General features: G+C 44.7%; 1 protein-coding gene across 19 annotated transcripts in view; it reads right to left on the bottom strand.

Annotated features, from left to right (window-relative positions):
• The window catches only part of LOC115164453 (ankyrin-1), a 183850-nt gene that overhangs the window by 56408 nt on the left and 103208 nt on the right, over positions 1-24234 (bottom strand). For 16 of the 19 annotated variants that reach the window (XM_029716949.1, XM_029716941.1, XM_029716943.1 and 13 more), the window contains one exon: positions 1604-1705. In XM_029716949.1, coding sequence (XP_029572809.1) covers positions 1604-1705 — 102 coding nt within the window. Of the gene's footprint in view, positions 1-1603; positions 1706-5086; positions 5156-10134; positions 10234-11101; positions 11233-24234 lie in introns of those variants that run through there. The other 3 variants (XM_029716952.1, XM_029716954.1, XM_029716953.1) reach the window with 3 other exon arrangements.

The following is a 24234-nucleotide window of genomic DNA, read 5'->3' on the forward strand; positions in this document are numbered from 1 at the left end:
ATCCAATCACAGCACTGGCAAACCATGGTTGACCAAAATGGCGGACCTTTATCCCATCATAAGAAGGTTCATGTCTAGGGTTGCAAAGGGAGGGTAAATTACTGTAAACTTTCAAAATGTACCAGTAAACTATCAGAATTTTGGTATCTTTCAAGGATTTTCTGTAATCTATCACAAGACATTTAGGGGCCCTTTTGGGTTTACTTCAGATTATCAGAGGGATCTGTAATTATCTCTGGCCCTCTCTCTGGCCTTATCACATCTAAAATATATGAAATAATTACATAAGATTATTTTAAAACAGAAAATGGAATGACAAAGCATTGTCCTACAGTAAATATAAACCATCAACTTACTGAATACCACTGGTGTTTAATATCAGGGTTTCAGCATGAAATATCCTTTCGATTTTTTTTTTTACACGCTTTTAGTTATTTTACTATGTCCATATTTGTTGTCAATGTCTTAGCTTCAAACTGGTGGTGTGCAGTACACCAGTGCATTACATCCATCTCACAGTAACACTCAGCATTTTATCAACATAAGAGTTTCTTAGATTGCTTCTGTAACATGTGTTTGTGGCATAACCTACAAGTCAAATCAAAAATCAAATCAAATTTTATTGGTCACATACACATGTTTTGCAGATGTTATTGTGGGTGTAGCAAAATGTTTGTGTTTCTAGCTCCGACAGTGCAGTAATATCTAACAAGTAATATTTAATTCCACATCATATACCCAATAAACACAAATCTAAGTAAAGGAATGGAATTAAGAATATCTAAATATATGGACGAGCAATGTCAGAGCGGCATAGACTAAGATACAGTAGACTGACTAGATTTATAGTTGCACTGCATTGGAAGATAAAAAAACATGAATGTTAGCCAGTGACTCTAAAATATTCTTCCCCCTCTCTCCTGCCATTTCCTGCTCTTCTATGTTTTATCTTTCCCTCTATCCATTCCTGCTGTCCCTTTATAACACTGCATCTGAACTTTGCTGATAAGACTCTTCCTGTGTATGTGTGTGTGTGTGTGTGTGTGTGTGTGTGTGTGTATGTGTGTGTGTGTGTGTGTGTATGTGTGTGTGTGTGTGTGTATGTGTGTGTGTGTGTGTATGTGTGTGTGTGTGTATGTGTGTGTGTGTGTGTGTGTGTGTATGTGTGTGTGTGTGTGTGTGTGTATGTGTGTGTGTGTGTGTGTGTGTGTGTATGTGTGTGTGTGTGTGTGTGTGTGTGTGTGTGTGTGTGTGTGTGCTCGCGCTGTCGTTTTGACATGGTCTGAAAGATGACTCATCTTTATTTGACCTAATGTGCCTATACAGTAGTTAACTTGTTTTCATACTTTTATTCATGCATTATCCTAGCGCTGCAGTATGGTGACGCAACATTGTGAAATACTAGTTCCACAGCCAACGTAGATGGACAAATGAAATGAAAGAGTGTAATAAATCAGTTCCATTAGCTGATTGAGACTTTTACAAACAGGAAGGCTTTGATTGATCCTGGTGAATCCAAAATGAATCTCAGAGTTTGGAGACATGTATTAATGTACTCTCCACAAGCATTTTGATTGGCTACCGGGCCTTGCAGCTCTCTCACCTGATTGGCTGTGTTGATGTCTATGCCGTTCTTTATATGGTCGATGGCCTTGTCCATGTTACCAGAACGAGCCGCCCGCAGAAAACTAGTGACAGCATCAGCCTGAGGGAGAGAAAGGGGAGATATAGAGGGGGGTGAAGAGAGGCACATAGAGTGGGAGAAGGAGAGGTAGGTATCAGGGAAGACAGAGGGAGATGGAGAGATATGTATATTATTGTCAGAAACCTTCATTCAAATCAAAACCATACAAAGTCAAAAGACACACAGACAGTACAAGACTATAAATGCTTTCCATTGGTGTTTCCTTCATCTCCCTCCACGCTGTTATTGAACAAGATAGGACAGTTGGGCCAGCCCCCTCCCATTGGCCAATCAGAAGCAGGCCTGGCAGGCTGGGGACCCTAAAGGAGGGGGTGCAGGTGATTTGCATCCACATAAAGACAGACAGAGCCTCTGTCCTAGGCTCCATCCCCGTCCCCCTGAACTAGCTGTGTCCCAAATGGCACCCTACAGTATTCCCTACATAGGTTTCTGGTCAAAGGTAGGGAATGGGGTGCCATTTAGGATGAAAACCGTAGCCTCATTCTGAGCCTCTCACATCTGAGACTTGCTTTACCTCTGCACATACAGTAGGTGATAAGACCAGGGGACACGCTGGTGTTCTCGTGTGTGTCTGCTCTGCCCAGTGCTCTGGCTGGCAGTCTGGATGGTGTTCTGGGGTGGTAGGGTGTGTGTCTGCTCTGCCCAGTGCTCTGGCTGGCAGTCTGGCTGGTGTTCTGGGGTGTGTCTGCTCTGCCCAGTGCTCTGGCTGGCAGTCTGGCTGGTGTTCTGGGGTGTGTCTGCTCTGCCCAGTGCTCTGGCTGGCAGTCTGGCTGGTGTTCTGGGGTGTGTCTGCTCTGCCCAGTGCTCTGGCTGGCAGTCTGGATGGTGTTCTGGGGTGGTAGGGTGTGTGTCTGCTCTGCCCAGTGCTCTGGCTGGCAGTCTGGCTGGTGTTCTGGGGTGTGTCTGCTCTGCCCAGTGCTCTGGCTGGCAGTCTGGCTGGTGTTCTGGGGTGTGTCTGCTCTGCCCAGTGCTCTGGCTGGCAGTCTGGCTGGTGTTCTGGGGTGTGTCTGCTCTGCCCAGTGCTCTGGCTGGCAGTCTGGATGGTGTTCTGGGGTGGTAGGGTGTGTGTCTGCTCTGCCCAGTGCTCTGGCTGGCAGTCTGGCTGGTGTTCTGGGGTGTGTCTGCTCTGCCCAGTGCTCTGGCTGGCAGTCTGGATGGTGTTCTGGGGTGGTAGGGTGTGTGTCTGCTCTGCCCAGTGCTCTGGCTGGCAGTCTGGCTGGTGTTCTGGGGTGTGTCTGCTCTGCCCAGTGCTCTGGCTGGCAGTCTGGATGGTGTTCTGGGGGTGTGTCTGCTCTGCCCAGTGCTCTGGCTGGCAGTCTGGATGGTGTTCTGGGGTAGTAGGGTGTGTGTTTAGTGAATGCTCTTGCTCATGGTCTAGCACATGCCGTGGTCCTGTTAAGTCTCTGTTTTGTTTGTGTCTGGGGGCTTCATGCCTCTCTCAGACAGGGGTGCTGAAACAGGATCACTCATGCAGCATGAGAGAGAGGGAGAGACAGAGAGAGGGACATGGGGAAAGGAGAAGAGAGAGAGAGGGAGCGGTAGAGAGAGGGGGAGAGAGGGAGAGGGAGAGAGATGGAGAGAGAGAGATGAGGAGAGAAAAGGGGGTAGAGATAGAGAGAGGGACATGAGGAGAGGGACATGGGGAGAGGGGAAGAGAGATGGAGAGGGAGATGAGGAGAGAGAACGAGCGAGGGAGATGAGGAGAGAGAACGAGAGAGGGAGATGGGGAGAGAGAGAGGGAGAGTGGGAGATTGGGAGAGAGAGGGAGAGTGGGAGATGGGGAGAGAGAAGGGGGGAAGAGTTGGATGAGGGAGAGAGGGTCTACTGCGGCAAACCCTCCTTCCCCCACCATTAGTCTATCTACAGTATATATCACTATCAATTATTCCCACACTCCTCAGGCCTCATTTGCTCAATGTCTAGGTCGTTACATGTGGTATCACTCCGTCTGTCCAGCTCTCATTCTCCTTCGCTCATCCCTATTTTTCTCTCTGGTTTCTGACCAAAGCATGGCCAGGGATTAATCAACGTGAATAAGATCGTGAGCAACCGTCATACCACTTTTTGTGATCCCAAGTCCCAGCCACCTACAGAATTACAAACACACACAAAAACATACACACTGCACACATTGGTTAGGCTTAGAAATGAAAATACATACCCACCCAAGCAAGTGCGACCACACACAGTGACTCAAAAATGTGTTCAACACAAGTTACACAACACACACTGCCACAGTGACATTGGCCCCCATTCAGTAGTGACTGGAACTGACCCTCCTTTGAGACAGTGGTAACAGAGAGAATGAGGACCCACATGCCCAAGCCGTGGGCATGGCAACTAATGATGCAAACCCTCACCCCTCAACGGAGCACTAGTGCAAGTGGTGCAGCTCTGTGCAAAGAAAAGACTGCCTAAAAAAGAGAGGGAGGGAAAGAGAGGGGATCACTGAGAAAGTGAGAGAGCTATATTCAACAGCGAATCTTTCAGAGCATTTCCCTGCGACAGACCGCTAGGCCTTTGAGTGTGGTAGCTAACTCCACAGCCTGAGCACAGACAACCACTTCTCTCTCAGCCACTAGATTAGAGATTCGTCAAGGAAAAAGTCACAATGTTTCCAACTTTCTACTTAAGAGTTCATGTAATCTTGTTAAACACCGCTCCTTCCCAGTTAAAGGAAAAGCCACAGTGCTTTCTGGGAAATGTAGTTAGTCTAAGAGAACTACCTGTTACTAAAAGTATTCCCTCCACTTGATCCTCCTTGCGTTCCATCACTTTTCTCCTCATTCCTTAACCATCTCCATCTGTCTGTCAACACCCTCACACTGTGACTCTGGAAACTGTATGCGAGACCTTTACTTTCTCATGTACAAGACCTTGAACAATGCACACTCACACAGACATGCACATATACATATTCAAAACGTATAAAGACATGCATGCACTGTCCTTTTATACACACTAAAGACAGTTTTGATCAACTGCTGTCCCATGTGGAAAGTTGAGGCTGAGACAGTCATCTTGGAGTGAACACCAAACAGCACTTAGCACTTGTTAGCACTTAAAGCTGATTTATGGTCAATCCAGTCTGTATTGGCCACACAGCATTTTTCTGCGATGCGGGCCTCTGCAGCAGTCAGTGCATTCCTACTTCTTGCGCTTCGCATAACAGAACAGAGCTATTGTGAAGGAATTTGTCAAAGGAAGATGTGGTACGGAGGTTGATTTGGCATCAGCAAGCCTCCGGAGGCTCTGCAATTGCGTCACACCCTCTGTATGGAGCCTCCGGACTGTCTTTTAGCAAGCTAGTTATCTATGGAAGATAAACAGCAACGCTATATGGTTGTATGAGCAGCCAGTGTTCCCCAGTCAGTTACTCACAGTGACAGAGTTGTCCTGGTCAGCCATGGCCTCTTTCCTCTCTGGCCTTTCCTCTAATGGCCTACTCTGCCTCTCCCACTGTGAGAAAGGCGATAGCCCCCAAATCCCCTCCCTCCAGCCTTCTTCAGTACAACAAACTGACCCCCCTAATACAACCCAATCACTCTCCCTGTCGTACCCACAAACCCACAAACCCACCTGTTACCAGGGTTAAGATTACCGTAGCGGGGTACCCTCCTCCCAGAAATAGATACTCATATGTGTGTGAGTGTGTGAGTGCATGTGCACAGACGTGTAGAAACCTACTTAGCCTCAAATATATGCTGTCCACATACATATAGCTGGTCAGAGAGGAATTTGTTTGATGGTGAGTGTTTGTGTGTTCACTGCCATGGTGACTCAGAGAACATCTTTTCACCACTGAGCAAAAAATAGCTGAAGACACAACACACACACACACACGCACACGCACACACACAAACTTGACCTTCTGGAATGCACTCCTACAAGGTGGACATCGGCCAACTTGGCCCAGGTCAGGCAAGGTTCAGATGTCAGAGGGTGATTTCAGCACAGGGAAAGTACAGAAGTCTGACATGACCTATCCCTACACTAACAGTAGCCCTCCATGTCAAGGTCAATAACTTGGTTGAATGTCAATTACACAAGTTATTCATATTTTTACTGTTCAGTACAGTGTGTTTATGTTGCTGTGTATCTGGCCTCTCTACTGTACATGAGTAAGATAGTATGGACTGTAGTGGTGTGTGTTAGGGAGAGGTACATGTCTGGTGCAGTCAGATAAGAGTGGAAGGCACACTGTAGGCCACACCCAAACCCTGCCTGCCAGTCTTCCACAGAGTAACACCACTCTCAGTGTAAACAAACTTTCACTCGCTCATTATCCTGTCTGACACAAATCCACACACAGACACGAATGAACAAACGCACACGCACACAATCCTATATTGTCTTGTAAATCCTCATGCTAATCTTAACTAACCCATTCTGATGGAGATGGAGGTGGGTCTAGCTCAATGATTTATATATACACTAGATGACTGATAGCGCATTGGGGTTAAAGCCGCCGCGCCTCCATCTCCACCTATTCCACTCCAGCCATTAGCACAAGCCTGTCCTCCCCAATTAAGGTGGCACCAACATCCTGTGTTTGGAAGCTATATTTACTAATGTCTACATTCGTTTTTGCCACATTCATTTTATTACAAACACCTTAATGCATACTTAAAGATTATACTATGTGAACTAAACCAAAAAATAAACCATTAAAACCAAAAAAAAAAGCATTTTCCTTAAAGTATCATTTTGCGAGATTACTAATGTCACTGTCCCCACTACACTAAGAAAATACATTTATTTGAAATACTGTAAAATTCCATTCATTCCTAGTATAGAGGATTGCTCCTACTGGGAAGTGTCAATATGGCTGACCGGTGGCTTCAAAACACCATAGTGCCCTCAAAGCTCATCAATAAGCTAAGTACCCTGGGACTAAAAACCTCCCTCTGCAACTGGATCCTGGACTTCCTGACGGGCCGCCCCCAGGTGGTAAGGGTAGGTAACAACACATCTGCCACGCTGATCCTCATCACGGGTGCCCCTCAGGGGTGCATGGCCGACGACTCCTACACCCTCATTAAGTTTTCAGACGACACAACAGTGGTAGGCCTGATCACCAACAATGATGAGACAGCCTATAGGGAGGAGGTCAGAGACCTGGCAGTGTGGTGCCAGGTCAACAACCTCTCCCCCAACATGATCAAGACAAAGGTGATGATCCTGGACTACAGGAAAAGGAGAACCGAGCACTCCCCCATTCTCAACGACGAGGCTGCAGTGGAGCAGGTTGAGAGCTTCAAGTTCCTTGGTGTCCACATCACCAACTATCATGGTCCAAGCACACCAAGACAGTCGTGAAGAGGGCACGACAATGCCTATTCCCCCTCAGGAGACTGAAAAGATTTGGCATGGGTCTTCAGATCCTCAAAAGATTCTACAGCTGCACCATCGAGAGCATCCTGACTGGTTGCATCACCACCTTGTATGGCAACTGCTCGGCCTCCAACCGCAAGGCAATACAGAGGGTAGTGTGGACGGCCCAGTACATCACTGGGGCCAAGCTTCCTGCCATCCAGGACCTCTATACCAGGCGGTGTCAGAGGAAGGCCCTAAAAATTGCCAAAGGCTCCAGCCACCCAAGTCATAGACTGTTCTCTCTGCTACCGCACGGCAAGCAGTACCGTAGCGCCAAGTCTAGGTCCAAAAGGCTTCTTAACGCTGCTGCTACTCTCTATTTATTATCTATGTATTGTCACTTTACCTCTACCTAAATGTACATATTACCTCAATTACCTCGACTAACCTGTGCCCCCACACATTGACTCTGTACCGGTACCCCTTGTATATAGCCTCACTACTGTTATTTTATTGTTGCTTTTTTGTATTTTTTTTTACTTCAGCTTATTTTAGTAAATACTTTCCTAACACTTATTTTTCTTAAAACTGCATTGTTGGATAAGGGCTTGTAAGTAAGCATGTCACTGTAAGGTCTACACCTGTTGTATTCGGCGCATGTGACAAAAACAATTTGATTTGAAATCCTCTCAATCGCCAATACATAGTATCAGCAATCCAGGGTTTATTTACATCATTGACCTAGCTCCTATAAGCCCTAGAGAGGACAGTGATGTGGGACTGGCTGGGGTTAGTGGAGCTACATCATCAATCACCCTCTACTGTTCTATTACTGAACTTTTACTGTATGGAAGGAGAGACAATAACCTGCAGCATGTCATCATTAGCATCACAGTACACTGTAATGCTATGGGTATCCCATTGTCCTCAGGCTCTGTACACTGACGCAAACACTGTACCTCTTGTCTCTCTCTCTAATCCTCACATTCTTCACTAATTCTACCCAGCTTTCCTTCCTCTTCCTTTGTTTGCCCCTGTCTCATACAATCCTGCCCTCCATTCCCCCTATATTTTCCCCCTCTTGTCATTGCTTTCTCTCCTTCTCTCCCTCCCTGACTCTCTCGCTCAGTGTGCTGGTGCTGCGGCAGACAGTATGACATCACCGCCGAGCTGGTGTACTGCAGTGTGTGTGTGTGTGTGTGTGTGTGTGTGTGTGTGTGTGTGTGTGTGTGCGTTCGTGCGTGCGTGTGCATTATGAGTCCCAGGCGTAGTCTCAACAGTAAGGGATTACTGCCGCTCAGAATCTAGTAGTAGGTGTGAAACCACGGCACAAACGTCACTCTGTGTGTGTTTGATGACCTGCTATAAAAGTGACGGTTCTACTTGAAGCCCTGGATGACAGGACAGTGTGAGGCTGCAGTTAGGATAGGAAGGAGGAGCAGTGCACGGAGGCAGTATAGAGCTGCCTGGTCTCAGGCTATTGTTCCGCCAGGGATAGTGACTGGGGCTCGGCCATTGATCTCGAGGAAGCCCACTCCCTCTCCTATGGTTTCATGGATCTGTGTGTGAGGCTGATACGGGCATCTAACCACTAACTAATGATGAAACCAGCTATGAGTCTGCACTACGGATAGCCTGAACTACACAGCTCCCCCGTCAGGGAATTAACGCGAGGAAGCGTGTGTAGAACACACACACACCCACACACACGGCACATCACAAATTTGCCGGCACAACACCAGATGCAGATCATACATATCTGAGATGCCACCCCAGCTATTTGTGCACCAGCAGAAAGGTGCCAATAAGGGGTTTTACATGTCGTATATGACAAGATAAAATCCAGCACATAATAATAACTGTTATAGTACAGCTATAGCATCCTATCTAGGGCCACAACATACATACGCTGGATATTCCTGCAGAGACATCTTAAACAGCGATTCCATTTCCCTCTTTTGCTGACTTGTATTTGTTCTGGATATTGATTTTCTTTCCCTCCCTCCCTGCCCCCCTCCCTCAATTTCTGCCTATTTGAGCTAGCTGCAGAGTGAACGTGCTGTTTCCGGTCAGGGTGGTGGTGTTGTGGTGAGGAGCCAGTCAGACAGAGACCCCCAGGGACTCTATGCTCTGGACACACAGGAACCAACCTGGCCGAGCAATTACAACCGCTCACTCAACACAGTCTATATGTCTGTCCGTCTGCTTCCAGCTATACCCTCTGATCAAATGCGTATAATAACGATTTACATTCTCACACTTCCTATATCTTTCTGGGGGAACCATAGAAATAGAGAGGGGATTGTATATAGAGTGAGAGAGACTGGAAGAAAGAGAGACAAGAAGCATTCCTCATGTGTACTACTGTGTAGTTACACTATCATTACTATTGGTAACAAGGATGCAATTATATGGAATCAACTAGAGACCGCTAATAAGTCCCATGGTTGCAATAGACTTGTTCTGTAATTGGGTTAACGGCTAGCTATATAGTCACTGTGGGGTTACACTATAGAGTGAGATCAGAACCAAGAGAGTGAGTGAGTGAGGTGTGTAGAGAATTCAGTGGGAGTCTGAGCTGTCATCTGTGAAATCAAACAGAAGCACAGTCAGTGGATCTACAGCTTTGATCCGACTATCACTGAATGCATCTCTATACTGACGTTTCAATACGGCTGCAGCATTGAGCTCTTTTGAACGATGTGTGTGTGTGTGTGTGTGTACATGTATGAAAAAGAGAGACAGACAGAGGACCAGAGTGAGTGAAAAGGGCTACTTGATCAGATACAGTAATTGCGACAACAGTACAACATGTTTAGCCCACTCTCACAACTATCAACAATGCACATACTTTGGAGCGTTCAAATATCTTAAGGTCGCATCATCTGGCACTTCACAGCATCCTTAACAAGATGATATCTGCTGTAGCTGAAATATCTTTCTACAGAGCAATCTCACTGGCTATACAGTATACAGACAGAACACCTTAGCTCTCTGCTGTGTGTCTTTGAATCTACATGCTCCCTAAATTAGCATTATGTAGGAGCTTCACTGAAGCCAAGGTCAAATAATGTAGCTAATGAGATCAGTGTACTGATCCTCAATGTACTTACCACCCCCACACAACAGACAGCCCACAACAGGACATCACATTACAGATAGACTAAAAGAAGTCACAACACAAGGAGTATTACAGAACAGGACACGCACCCCTCACACACACACCCCTCACACACACTTCTCATGCACACACTCCTAATCTCAGACACACATGCACCGCTACTCCCTAATATACTCCCAAACAACCAGATAGACTCTCTTTCCTGCAGAGATCTGTAGTTGCTATGGGACACCAAATACTATGAATGTTATGGACAGAACATGAACAGACAGAAGTTCTGTTTTGAGAGAGTTAAAGTTAAATAATTCACTCAACGTTCTGCCACTGTTGTTCTATTCTATTCGATTGAAAACTGAACTGAAAGGTGAATCTGTTTAATATGAGACAGACGTCATCAGGAGACTTCAATATGGAACAGAGAAGTGTGTTTTCACGGTGTGTCTCTCAAACAGCCCTCCCTTTACTCATCATCTCCATTTCCTCTATCCTTCACTCCTTTTCTCACTCCCTTTCTCTGTGTGACAGACAGAGACATGGACAGATTCATTAGCGAAGGGAAGACCAAATAGAGAGAGGGAAGCGAGGGATAGGCCTCCAAATAGTTCATGTGGAGAGAGAGAAACAGAGAGCAGCGTGGTGAATGGCACTGAACAAGCTGTGAATCTAATCTGAATGATGACCTAGGAAAGTAAATGGATTAAAATAGAAGGATAGTCTAATCAAAGTTTGCAGTAAGATGATACAGATGGACAGATGGGGAGCATTTGGGTTAGTTAGGGATCACAACATGGTTAAACTGTAGTAAAAAAACCCAGAGCAGACAGATAAACCCACAGACAGACTGGCAGAGAGTCAGTAGCATGACAGAGAGAGGATAGAGTGAAAGAGAGAGTGAAGAGATTAGAGTGCTGAAAGAAAGAAGGGGACAGATATTGGAACACAATCCAGTTTCTACTCACTCCACAGGTGATGATCTTGGCCGGCATGCCTGTTGGCCCTCCAGTCCCTCTCCGCTTTTCTCTCTGTCTCTCTTACACACACACTCACACACTCTACTATCGTTCCCTTGCCCCCAGAGAGTGTGACACACACACTTGAGTGCACAGGGCCCGTCCAGGGGGAGGGGACAGGAGGGGAGGCTGGGGGTGAGGGGGGCCAGGGGTTTATCTCTGGAGGAATGCTGCCTGTATCTAAAGACACACACACACACACACTCATCAACAAATATGTTCCCCTCAGTCTCACACTGTGTCGCCTCTCCCACTACCTCTCCCTGTCTCTCTTTCTTCATGCCACTTTCCCTTTACTGTCTCCCTCTACTCTCCACCAGCTCCCCCTTCATTCTCTCTCTTTCATCCCCAGGTTGATCCCTTCTTTTCTGCTGTCCCCCCTTCCATACATGTCTCCCCACATCTCTCTGTCCCTCCTGTATTTTTTGTGACAGCCAGACAATAAAAACAATTCTCGGGCCAGGCATTTCCCAAAAGGCGTGGTGTTTCGGGTGGAGAAAGCCTGTGCTGTGTGAGCAGGTCTGTTCCAGTCTGTAGAGTGACTTAGCGCCCAGCGGGTGGGGGGGGGCATTTACGCTGCCATTGCCCTGTGACAATGGGCCAGACGCACGGGGCGGGGGGAGGGACCAGGGGGGCGAGTCTCTCAAAGGGCCCTGCCTCTTTTAATAAAGCGTCTGTCATTCCCCGCCTGAAAAGGCCTCCTTTTCTCCCCCTCTCACCTCCTTTCTATCTCTCCTAGCTAAACGCTGGGAAAAGCATATTGCTGCCAAAACCATGCAGAGAGATAAATGCTTGTAGGAGAGGGGGATGAGGGGGGTAGTAGGGGAGCGGTTGTTCCTCTTGATGGGGGGTTACACACCACTCAGTGTTACTGGACCGTGACCTGGGTAAAAACATCACGTGACTGTGTCCTGGTGTGTTATGTGGGTGAGAGTTTCCAGTGCCAACCACTACAGGGCAGGGGGCTGGAGATACTAATGTCTGTGAAGAGATGACAAATTACCCTGTGGTCCTCAGCTATAGAAGACAAATAAGCTCCTTTCATGATCTTAGTATTATCTAACAAAACTCTGCCACATCTAATATCCCCTGGCCCTGAGTCCAGTATGTAGGGGGAAGCTAAAGATGAGTGATAACATAGCAGGAATAACAGACTGACAACAGCTCTTCAGATCAGAGTCCAGACGTGGGTAATGATGGAACCAGGCTGGTATCTGTCAAGAGCCAATGATGTTCTCTATTACGGAGAATTCTAAAACAGCACCAGTCTGCCTGGCCCACCCATAGCCATCACCCATTGCCAAACTTTAACCAAAGACTAGGCCTAGACTGGGGCAAAGAGAGACACAGAGGAACGAGCCACGAGCCATGACTCTCTGAATGTGTATGGGTCAGGACCAGGGTTATATGCTGTGATATACTGTGCTCTCCTGTATTGTGATGTGGCTGATTTAGGTTAGGGGCAGACGTGCCCTCTAGACCTCCCATCCTGCCCCCCTCGTTGGCAGGACAAAGCCCCTCTCTCCCTGCTCTTTAGGGCCACTGCCATCAGCGTGTGGCAGGCGCTTGTGGGGTTTTATTGCCTATTTCCTGATGCTTCCTGAAACACTGGGGAGACTTCAAAAGGTGGTGGAGGAATCAACATCAACATGGACAAACTGTCATTCTGTCACACACACACTCATACTTTGTCATACACACAGTCGCATGAACACACGAATGCAGGCAAACTCTGACAAGCACACGCACACACACACACACAGGTTTTTTTCTGGATCAAAAAGGCTTATGTGGTGGGTGTGGCAGGGGGTGTGGAAGAGAGCTTAAGTCGGGCCTTCTGCGTTGCTGAATTTTAGACACATTTTCTGAGAAATGTTTGTATTTTTACAGCAGTTTCATGCAATTCTACAAATTTCTCCATGGAGCTGAGATAATTGTTTGCAGTTTTAAAGCTAATTTCCTGTGATTCTACATATTCTGCCATGGAGCTGAGATACTTTTATTCCGATTTAAAGCAAATTTCCTGCAATTCTACTCATTTTGTAATGGCTAATGCTGTTTTTTTTGCTCAAACATAATAAAATCTATACTGCTAATGTCATTGTTTTTGTAATTAAAAATTTTCCCTGACTGTCTAGCTTTTATTTTGGTGATTGTTAGTTCTCAAAGATTATATTATAAAACATATATAGGTCCATTATCTTTTCTACATACTTTATATTCTGGTTTCAGTTGTTTAAGTTCACACTGAAAGTATTTATTATTCTTTTACACTGCAGAAAAATCCCTGCACGCACACACACACACACACACACACACACACACACACACACACACACACACACACACACACACACACACACACACACACACACACACACCAGCATGGGGCCAACTCCTTAGCCTGGGCCTCAGCTCCTCACACACAGGACTAACACTGGGATAACACAGGACTGTTAGCTAACTGTTCATAAGAAGCTACAGGCCTTAAAGTGGGCTAACAGACCATTCCATGTCTAACACTAGACTAACACTGCGCTAACACAGACCTATGGCTGCGTCTACATAGGCAGCCCAATTCTGATATTTTTTCCACTAATTGGTCTTTTGACCAATCACATCATATCTTTTCACATCAGAGCCGATCTGATTGGTCGAAAGACCAATTAATGAAAGGAATATCAGAATTGGGCTGTCTGTGCAAACACAACCTAACTCGCACACATTGAACAAAGAATATACATTTTGGCCTATACTAAGCTACTGTGCCCCAATCACACCCGCAGGGTGAGAGACTTGCCTATAGACATGTAAAGACAACAACATAATGGACCTGTTTAACACAAGGAGGACATAGAAAATAGGAGAAAGACGGGACTAACGGAGAATGTATAGCCACAGGCAGCAATTGTTTTTGGGCAGGACCAGTGACCCATCAGTCTTTTTGAGTGGAGAGGTAGTGCAAGAGAGGACGAAAGGGAGAGATACTGTAGAGGGAGAGAGTGTGCTTTTGAGAGAGAGAGGGGAGAAGGGGGGAAGAGAGCAACATCTCTCTACCCAATGGGCACAGATGTCAATTCAACATCTATACGTCTATTCCACGTTGGTTCAATGTAATTTGAAATGACTAATTTCATTGAAATGACATGGAAACAATGTTGATTCAACTGGTGTGTGCCCAGTATGTGTCCTTTTTTAAAATGATTTTTTCTTCCTTCGTCTGCTACGTGAGAGGGGCATCAGACAGAAATCTGGTGTCCTCCGTAATTATTGGGACAGTGAAGCATTTTTTCTTATTTTGGCTCTATACTCCAAAAGTTCAGATTTTAAATCAAATATTTGAGGGTATTTTCATCCAAATCGAGTGAACTGTTTAGAAATCACAGTACTTTCTGTACATAGTCCCCTGTTTTAGGGAAGCATAAGTATTGGGACAAATTACTTATACACTGAGTGTACAAAACATTATGAACACCTGCTCTTTTCATGGCATAGACTGACCAGCTGAATCCAGGTAAAAGCTATGTTCCCTTATTGATGTCACTTGTTAAATCCACTTCAAATCAGTGTAGATGAAGGGGAGAGACAGGTTAAAGAAGGATTTTTAAGCCTTAAGACATGGATGGGAGGTATGACATTCCTAGGATGCAATGTAATCATTGTGTTCTAGGAATATGATACCAAATACTAATCTTTTGACTTATATACACTTATAAGTGAATTTGTCCCAATATTTTCGGCCCCCTTTTTGGACTATGTTCAAAAAGTGCTGTAATTTCTAAACGGTTCACCCGATATAGATGAGAATACCCTCAAATATATGATTTAAAATCTGAACTTTTGGAGTACAGAGCCTTTAACCTCAGAGTCATTGTATCATTTCAAATCCAAAGTGCTGGAGTACAGAACCAAAACAACAATGTGTCACTGTCCCAATACTTTTGTAGCTCATTGTAGCTACAAAAGCAAAGAACATGGACTCCCTGGTCATCGATCTCTCCTCTCCTTCCCTCTCCGTCTTTCGTCTTCTGACTGGCTGTGCTGTGGAGATGGGAGGGGGGCATATCAGGGAGAAGAGAGGGAGAAAGAAACTGATGGAAAAGGAAAATGGCAGGGGAGCTTGTGTGTGTGAAAATACTGTATGTGTGTGTGCGTGTATATAATTTATATGTGTGAGAGAAAGAGGGGGAAATTAGATGATGTTGGAAGGAGGGAGATTGGCATCCATCAATGCAGTGCAGTACAGTCTATGCTGGCCCTGTTCTGTGCTGTAATAATAAAGTTATGTCCAGTGTTGGGGAAGAAACTCTGAAAATATAGTTTACCAAGCTACCAATTACTTCACACTGGAAGAAATTAAGCTACCCCTATGAAACATGTAGTTTACTTAAATCTCTTAAGGATCGGACTCTTTTTTAAATTTCGCTTAAAATGACATACCTAAATCTAACTGCCTGTAGCTCAGGACTTGAAGCAAGGATATACATATGCTTGATACCATTTGAAAGGAAACACTTTGAAGTTTGTGGAAATGTGAAATTAATGTAGGAGAATATAACACATTAGATCTGGTAAAATATAATACAAAGAAAAAACATGCATTTTTTTGTATTTTTTTGTTCCATCATCTTTGAAATGCAAGAGAAAGGCCATTATTTGACTTTGGACTCTACGCGCAATTTAGATTTTGGCCACTAAATTGCTGCAGTGTATGTGCAAAGTTTTAGACTGATCCAAGGAACCATTGCATTTCTGTTCAAAATGTTGTATCACGTCTGCCCAAATGTGCCTAATTGGTCAATATATACATTTTCAAGTACATAACTGTGCACTCTCCTCAAACAATAGCATGGTATGTTTCCACTGTACTAGCCACTATAAATTGGACAGTGCAGTTAGATTAACAAGAATTTAAGCTTTCTGCCCATATAAGATATGTCTTTGTCCTGGGAATTGTTCTTGTTACTTACAACGTCATGTTAATCACATTAGCGTATGTTAACTCAACCGTCCAAAGGGTGAAACACCGATCTGTATGGAACCTTAAGAAGTTAACTAAAATTACTTTTAAAAAGTAGTATGTTTCAAGTGAAAATTAGGCAGGTCTTATGCTGAAAAAGAAAGGAAATTATAGCCTACTTCATCCATATTTTATTTTAGCCAAAAAAGTAGTGTATAGTTCCAGTAGTTAACTACACCTCTACATGGCAAATAAGTAATTAACTACTGGAAACACTACCAAGATTAGAATTTTGTTTAATTTCCACCAAGCTACAGCAAAATGTAGTTAAAGAGATTCTCCAGTACTTTTGCATACTTTTTAGCCAGTAGTTCTGAAAGTTGCTCTCATGGGCCAAAAGTTGTCCCTGAAAATTGCGTACTACGTCACATATGTGACTTGTTTCAGGAAACTAGGCGTATGCCGCAAGTCACAACTTCACAGGAGAGGCATTTTAATGTTTATTTACATTTTTTATCAAAATGCATTTTTTGGCAGAAATGCCTTCTTAAACAATTGAACTTTAATGTGCCTTAATAACAAACTTGTATACCATCTGTATATATGAATACGGTTGTTACAAGCCTAGTTGGTTTAGCCACAGAAAAAGACAGGAACCTTCCTGCTAGTCATGACTGGCTGAGATAATGAATGGGCTGGACATGCCTTGAGATGAGTTTCGGATTGGTCTGCCGTGTAACGGTGTTGTCACGGAAGAAGTTGACTGAGTTTTGAAATCAGTGGAATGTCTGGTAGAAGCAGAGTATGATAAGGAGATGAATTCAATTCTGGCATTTGATTGCAAATGTAGAGGGAGTCGAAAAGAGACCACAGAACACTGTTGTGTAAAACACCTGTTTTAGGATTACATCTTCAAACTAAGGGCAACCATGGCACCCGTGACAGAGAGGGAGAAATATCTGATGATTCTTATGGCATTGCACAGGGTCAGTTTGAACCAGAGTGACTTGACACAATGGGTCAAGCAAGCTGTACAAACAAAACGGAAATGACACAAGACGTCTTATTTAATGAAAGGGGTTGCAGTCTGCTGTGAAGCATTCATCCATGTATACGGGTAAGAGTCTAGATACAGTTTCAGACGTTATACGTTTCTAATTTTGTCAGAAAGTTGTTTTCATTTCAAGTTAAAGCTTACTGTTAGCTAGCTAGCTAATTTTCCCTAAACATCAGATACCCCCTAGCGGTCAGAGGATTAAATCACCTTGAGCTCAACATTTGAATGGACTGGAAAATAATGGTTTAGGTTTTGCGACTAAAGACACCCTTCTAGCTAGCTGACCACCGATTTTGATTGCAATTTATATAAGTTAAGTTTTCAAAAAAGTAATTTTTAATATATATATACACATAGTGTGGGACATGCTGTATTTTGTCAAATTCGACTGCACGACAGACCACACATGATTTAATATCTAACTTTTTACCTCTGAAATATAGCTAACTGATTTCAGGCAAGTATATATATTTTTTAACCAGAAGACTAACCAACTAGTCAACTATTTAGTAAACACTTCAGATGCGATGTTGGTGTCTCTTTTTTGAACAACATTTTATGGATATATCTTGTTATTGAACAAAATATTAAGGTGGCCAATAACTAGGGACCATATGCTGATAATAGAGGACGTAATGTTTTTGCTAAACCGCTTATCAAAAAGCTGATAGTAGTAGTATTTCCACTGAAATGTCGAACATGCTAATTGCTAACCCTTTAGCTAACATTTTTACAACACCAATAATCACAAAACATTGATGGCTTGATCACAAGATAACACTGTTGAAGGTAATATATTTCTAAACGCTGTTGAATATGCTGATAATACGGGGTGCTACGCTAGTTGACATTAGGTGGCTGGCTCGCTAGCTAGCATTACGTGTATGATCTGTGTAGTAATATTATCTCGGAAATTCATTTGCATTCTGGTTGGTCTAGCCCAACCAATGTCTGTTCACTTGGGCATGGCCACTGAGTGAGCATAAGTTTGCTTATGAAAACAATTCTCTCATTTAGAAGCTAAAATCACATTTCATCTTCTACCAAGTAGTTTCATATTTAAACATTTAAATTGCACAACAATTCCATGTGAATCTGATAACTAGAATGTGTAGACTTTCCAAGATACAATTTATGTCGTCCTATCATCAGATATAATGTCCCAGACAACAACTGATCTGACATCATATTCTTCAAGTACCAACGGACACTTTCAACTGGTTGAGAAAGGGAAATATTCTTCCATTCCCAAACCTTTTGATGTTACCATACTTTCTCTGTGGTAACACAGGGCTTTCCAAGAGTCCATTCTGTAGAGTGGAGAGAAAAGGGGGAAAGGTATTTATGGGGGGTCATAAACCTCACCCAACAGGGCAACGTCATGACAGTCCCCCTTTTCGATTATCCTGCAAGTTGCAAACCAACATAAAAATGAACGTGGATTGTCCTGGTTGTGGACCATCATTGTGGTCCCCCTCTGGTGGTTGACCCGGGTAGGGTTTCTGCAAATGAAGCAGGCCACTCCAAGGCTGGACAGCAGATGTCCAGTTGGTGATCGCTGTTGTGGTTACCCTCTGGTGGTCTACCTTGGTAGGTTTTCTGGAAGCTGCAAAGCACCACAGGAATGGCCAGGGGATGTCCGGGTTGGGGATTGACGTTCCGGACCTGTCATCTGGTCATCCATACTGGAAGATCTGGGCAGTAACTTAGGCAGCTGTTAACAACGCACACAAACTCATGAAATATATAATTACATTTCCTCTCAAACGAGCGGTGTTGTGGCACTAACTGATGTTTGTCTGGGGAAGTTGTTTATGGCTCGATCACTTCCTAAGTGTCAAAGAAAATGAAAGAAAATGAATAAAAAGCATAAAGAAAAGATACATACAAAATATAGTTATCACCTCTTAATCATCTAATTGGATAACCCAGGGGATAACCTATGGACTTCTGAGGATAAACTGGTGAGTACGGTAGCAATTTACACATGCTGGCACTTTGCTCGGACCCTTAAGTGATCCTAGAATAAATCCTAATTGGATGTTCCATTGTACATGTGCGTTTATGCTTACACAAGCGTGCATGTCAAGGGAAGAAAACCAAGTATCCTGGTAGACTACACCTTGTTCAGAATTAGTCATTTTCAGGTCAATGCCTGGAGGTCAGTCAGAATTGGTGTTGAGGGAGTCTGTAGTGGTTTTACTACAAGTCACTGTGTCTTCTACAACTGTAGGGGCGATAGGTACGAAGAAGAAACCACAGAAACCAGATGGTGTAGCAGTGCAGACGTGGTTTGTTGTTTCTCCTGTGTACATTTTATATTTTTCTTCTTTTTTGTTGATATTTCAATTTATTTTCAATCTCTTTTCCATTTTTAAATTAAATATACCTTCCGGCAACCCGCCTCACCCAATTGTGAAACAGATTCGCTATTTTTAGACTTTATAGCCAGAACCTCCATCAGAAGCTATTCATCCGAAGCTAACCAGCTAATTAGCTACTAGCTATTTAGTCATTGTCAGCCACTGCTAGCGGCCTTTACCTTCTGCACAGATGCCAGCCTGGATAATACTTGCCAGCCTCCCAGTATCGGACTGTTTTCTCCACTACAATGCCGGATTCCTGCCGTAAGCCCTGGACCATTACTCCTGATCATCACAGCTAGCTAGCTTCCATCGAGTGGCCCAGCCCCAAAGCTAGCTCTGAGCCAGGCCCACCTCCTGGCCTGCTCAGTGATCACTCAGCTACACCGCTTTTGTCTCCCGGACTCTACCCCAACACGACTAGAATCCACAACTCCACCGGATTCTTGCCGTAAGCTCTGGACCTTTGCATCAGATCATCGCTGCTAGCTAGCTGCTACCGACTGGCTATAGTGGCTAACGCCCCTGTCCCCAAGTTAGCACCAGTTATCCGCGAGCCAGGCGCATCTCAGCTACAATACCTCTTTCGCCAACTGGCCTGGACCCTTTGTCAACACGGAGCCCCGCTGTTCCACCATGACTGGTCTGCCAACGTAACTCCATCCGTTGTGCCCTCAACCGGCCTTTGCCGGACGTTGGAGCAGACGCTTCTACTAGTCCCGGCCTGCTAACTTTGAACGCCGTGTCTCCCCCTTGCTAATGTAGTAACGACTAAACAGTGGCTTCCCTGTTTCATCTATTGCTGTTCACTGGACCCTATGATCACTTGGCCACATAGCTGATGCCTGCTGGACTGTTCATTAATCACATACTCCATTTTGTTAATTTTTTTGTTTATCTCTTTCGGCCCCAGCCTCGAACTCAGGCCTTGTGAGTAATTAACTGACCCTCCCTGCCCATTCATCGCCATTTTACCTGTTGTTATCTTAGCTGATTAGCTGTTGTTGTCTTAACTAGCTCTCCCAATCAACACCTGTGATTGCTTTATGCCTCGCTTTGTCTCTCTCAAATGTCAATATGCCTTGTATACTGTTGTTAAGGATAGTTATCATTGTTTTAGTTTACTGCGGAGCCCCTAGTCCCACTCAACATGCCTCAGATACCTCCTTTGTCCCACCTCCCACACATGTGGTGACCTCAACCAGCATAACTAGTGCGTCCAGAGATGCAACCTCTCTTATCGTCACTCAGTGCCTGGGTTTACCTCCACTGTACCCGCACCCTACCATAACATTGCCTGCATCTGCTATGGGTCCCCGGTCCCCTCATCACTGTTAAATGTTCCCTAAAACACTTCTGTGAGCAGGCCTTTCTAGTCGACCTGGCCCGGATATCCTGGAAGGATATTGACCTCATCCCGTCAGTCGAGGATGCCTGGTTAATCTTTAAAAGTAATTTCCTCACCATCTTAAATAAGCATGCCCCTTTCAAAAAATGTAGAACTAAGAACAGATATAGCCCTTGGTTCACTCCAGACCTGACTGCCCTCAACCAGCATAAAAACATCCTGTGGTATTGGTTCCTGTGGCACTAGCATCAAATAGTCCCCGCGATATGAAACTTTTCAGGGAAGTCAGGAACCAATACATGCAGTCAGTCAGGAAAGGCTAGCTTTTTCAAACAGAAATTTGCATCATGTAGCTCTAACTCCAAAAAGTTTTGGGACACTGTAAAGTCCATGGAGAATAAGAGCACCTCCTCCCAGCTGCCCACTGCACTGAGGCTAGGTAACACTGTCACCACTGATAAATCCCCGATAATCGAGAATTTCAATAAGCATTTCTCTACGGCTGGCCATGCTTTCCTCCTGGCTACACCAACCCCGGCCAACAGCTCCGCACCCCCCGCAGCTACTTGCCCAGCCTCCCCAGCTTCTCCTTCACCCAAATACAGATAGCAGATGTTCTGAAAGAGCTGCAAAATCTGGACCTGTACAAATCAGCTGGGCTAGACAATCTGGACCCTCTATTTCTAAAACGATCCGCCGCCATTGTTGCATTCCCTATTACCAGTCTGTTCAACCTCTCTTTCGTATCGTCCGAGAACCCTAAAGATTGAAGAGGGGGATGACCGCGGCAGCTTTCCAAAGGGGGTGACACTCTAGACCCAAATTGTTATAGACCTATATCCATCCTGCCCTGCCTTTCTAAAGTCTTCGAAAGCCAAGTTAATAAACAGATCACTGACCATTTCGAATCCCACCGTATCCCACACCGCTGTGCAATCCGGTTTCCGAGCTGGTCACGGGTGCACCTCAGCCATTCTGAAGGTACTAAACGATATCATAACCGCCATCGATAAAAGACAGTACTGTGCAGCCGTCTTCATCGACCTGGCCAAGGCTTTTGACTCTGTCGAACACAGTATTCTTATCGGCAGACTCAACAGCCTTGGATTCTCAAATGACTGCCTCGCCTGGTTCACCAACTACTTCTCAGACAGAGTTCAGTGTGTCAAATTGGAGGGCCTGTTGTCCAGACCTCTGGCAGTCTCTATGGGGGTACGACATGGTTCAATTCTCGGGCCGACTTTTTTCTCTGTATATATCAACGATGTCGCTCTTGCTGCGGGTGATTCCCTGATCCACCTCTACACAGACGACACCATTCTGTATACATCTGGCCCTTCTTTGGACACAGTGTTAAAAAACCTCCAAACGAGCTCCAATGCCATACAACACCCCTTCCGTGGCCTCCAACTGCTCTTAAACGCCAGTAAAACCTTTCGCTGCCCGCACCCGCCCGACTAGCATCACTACTCTGGACGGTTCTGACTTAGAATATGTGGACAACTACAAATATCTAGGTGTCCAGACTCATTTTAAACATCTCCAATCCAAAATTAAATCTAGAATCGGCTTCCTATTTCGCAACAAAGCCTCGTTCACTCATGCCGCCAAACATACCCTCGTAAAACTGACTATCCTACCGATCCTCGACTTCGACGATGTCATTTACAAAATAGCCTCCAATACTCTACTCAGCAAACTGGATGCAGTCTATCACAGTGCCATCCGTTTTGTCACCAAAGCCCCATATACCACCCACCACTGTGACCTGTATGCTCTCGTTGGCTGGCCCTTGCTACATATTCATCGCCAGTCCCACTCCAGCAGGTACATCTCACTGGTCACCCCCAAAGCCAACACCTCCTTTGGCCGCCTTTCCTTCCAGTTCTCTGCTGCCAATGACTGGAACGAATTGCAAAAATCGCTGAAGCTGGAGACTTATATTTCTCTCATTAACTGACTAACTAAACATCAGCTCTCTGAGCAGCTAACCGATTGCTGCAGCTGTACATAGTCCATTTGTAAATAACCCATCCAACCTACCTACCTCATCCCCATATTGTTTTTATTTACTTTTCTGCTCTTTTGCACACCAGTATTTCTACTTGCACATCATCATCTGCACATCTATCATTTCAGTGTTAATTTGCTTAATTGTAATTACTTTGCTACTATGGCCTATTTATTGCCTTATCTCCTCACTCTATTTGCACACACTGTATATAGACTTTCTTTTTTTCTATTGTGTTATTGATTGTACACTTGTTTATTCCATGTGTCACACTGCTTTGCTTTATCTTGGCCAGGTTGCAGTTGTAAATGTGAACTTGTTCTCAACTAGCCTACCTGGTTAAATAAATGTGAAATAAAAAAATAAAGTCTATTTCATAGTTATGTTATCCATGGATGAGCTAACCTCACGACGGAAGTACTCTCTAAGCACTGAACCAGTTGTGGTGTGATCATGATTCATGACTTCTAATAACTTTCCTCCTGAATGGAGGGTTATATTTATTAGTGGCATGTGTGTTGACCATTAGAAGAGTGTTCAAGAGATTCCTTTACATGTGTTGCAATCTGAGTGACTACTATCTCTGTCGCTATTATCAATAGCAATTTGACTGGTGAGGTGTCTAATCCTTCAACTGATAGTTGCTGGACTGACTGTGGTATTGGTACTGGTACTCAAGGGGACCAGTTGTCCTACCGATTTATTCTGAAATGTTATCCTACAGGAACATAGAGCATTTTATCAGTTGTATTGTAGTTGAACTTACACATGACAAGGCATGACTATTTTTGCCATTTGTTTTGGAGGTGGAAGTCCACTGGACTTCTTTTACGACCAGTGTGGTACAACTCAATAATATCTTAGATGTGTTCTAAGATAATACACGTCTAGGGACCTGTCTGCTCCTCACTGTTCTCATAGGGGAATTTACAACTAGATTAGTTTTCTGCTCTGGTGGCCTCGTACTGTGTTGCACGTAGTCTCGACCCCCCCCCCCCCCCCCCACCGGCCTTGATGAGGCTCATCATGGGTCTGGGCTACTATTCCCCCCCTTTGTGGTTTGGGACCCCTCCACCAGCGGTTGGTGTTGGTATCCGAGGCACAAACTAACAGGTCGGACCCTATGTACGAGTTGTCAGCGGCCGCCTTGTTATGAGAATGGCTGTAATCTTTCAACCAAATCTCCTGGTGTTTGTGCTTCAAAACGCTCAGTGGCTGTCGAGTCCTGTCAGTCACCACAGCGTCCGCGTGTGGCAACCTCTTCAGTACCTGCAAACTTGAGACAAGGATATCTGTCTGTTATATCGCAAAGTATTTCACCAGTGGGCGTCATCGGGTCAGTT

Source organism: Salmo trutta, chromosome 27 (assembly GCF_901001165.1).
Source record: "Salmo trutta chromosome 27, fSalTru1.1, whole genome shotgun sequence".
Taxonomy (NCBI): domain Eukaryota; kingdom Metazoa; phylum Chordata; class Actinopteri; order Salmoniformes; family Salmonidae; genus Salmo; species Salmo trutta.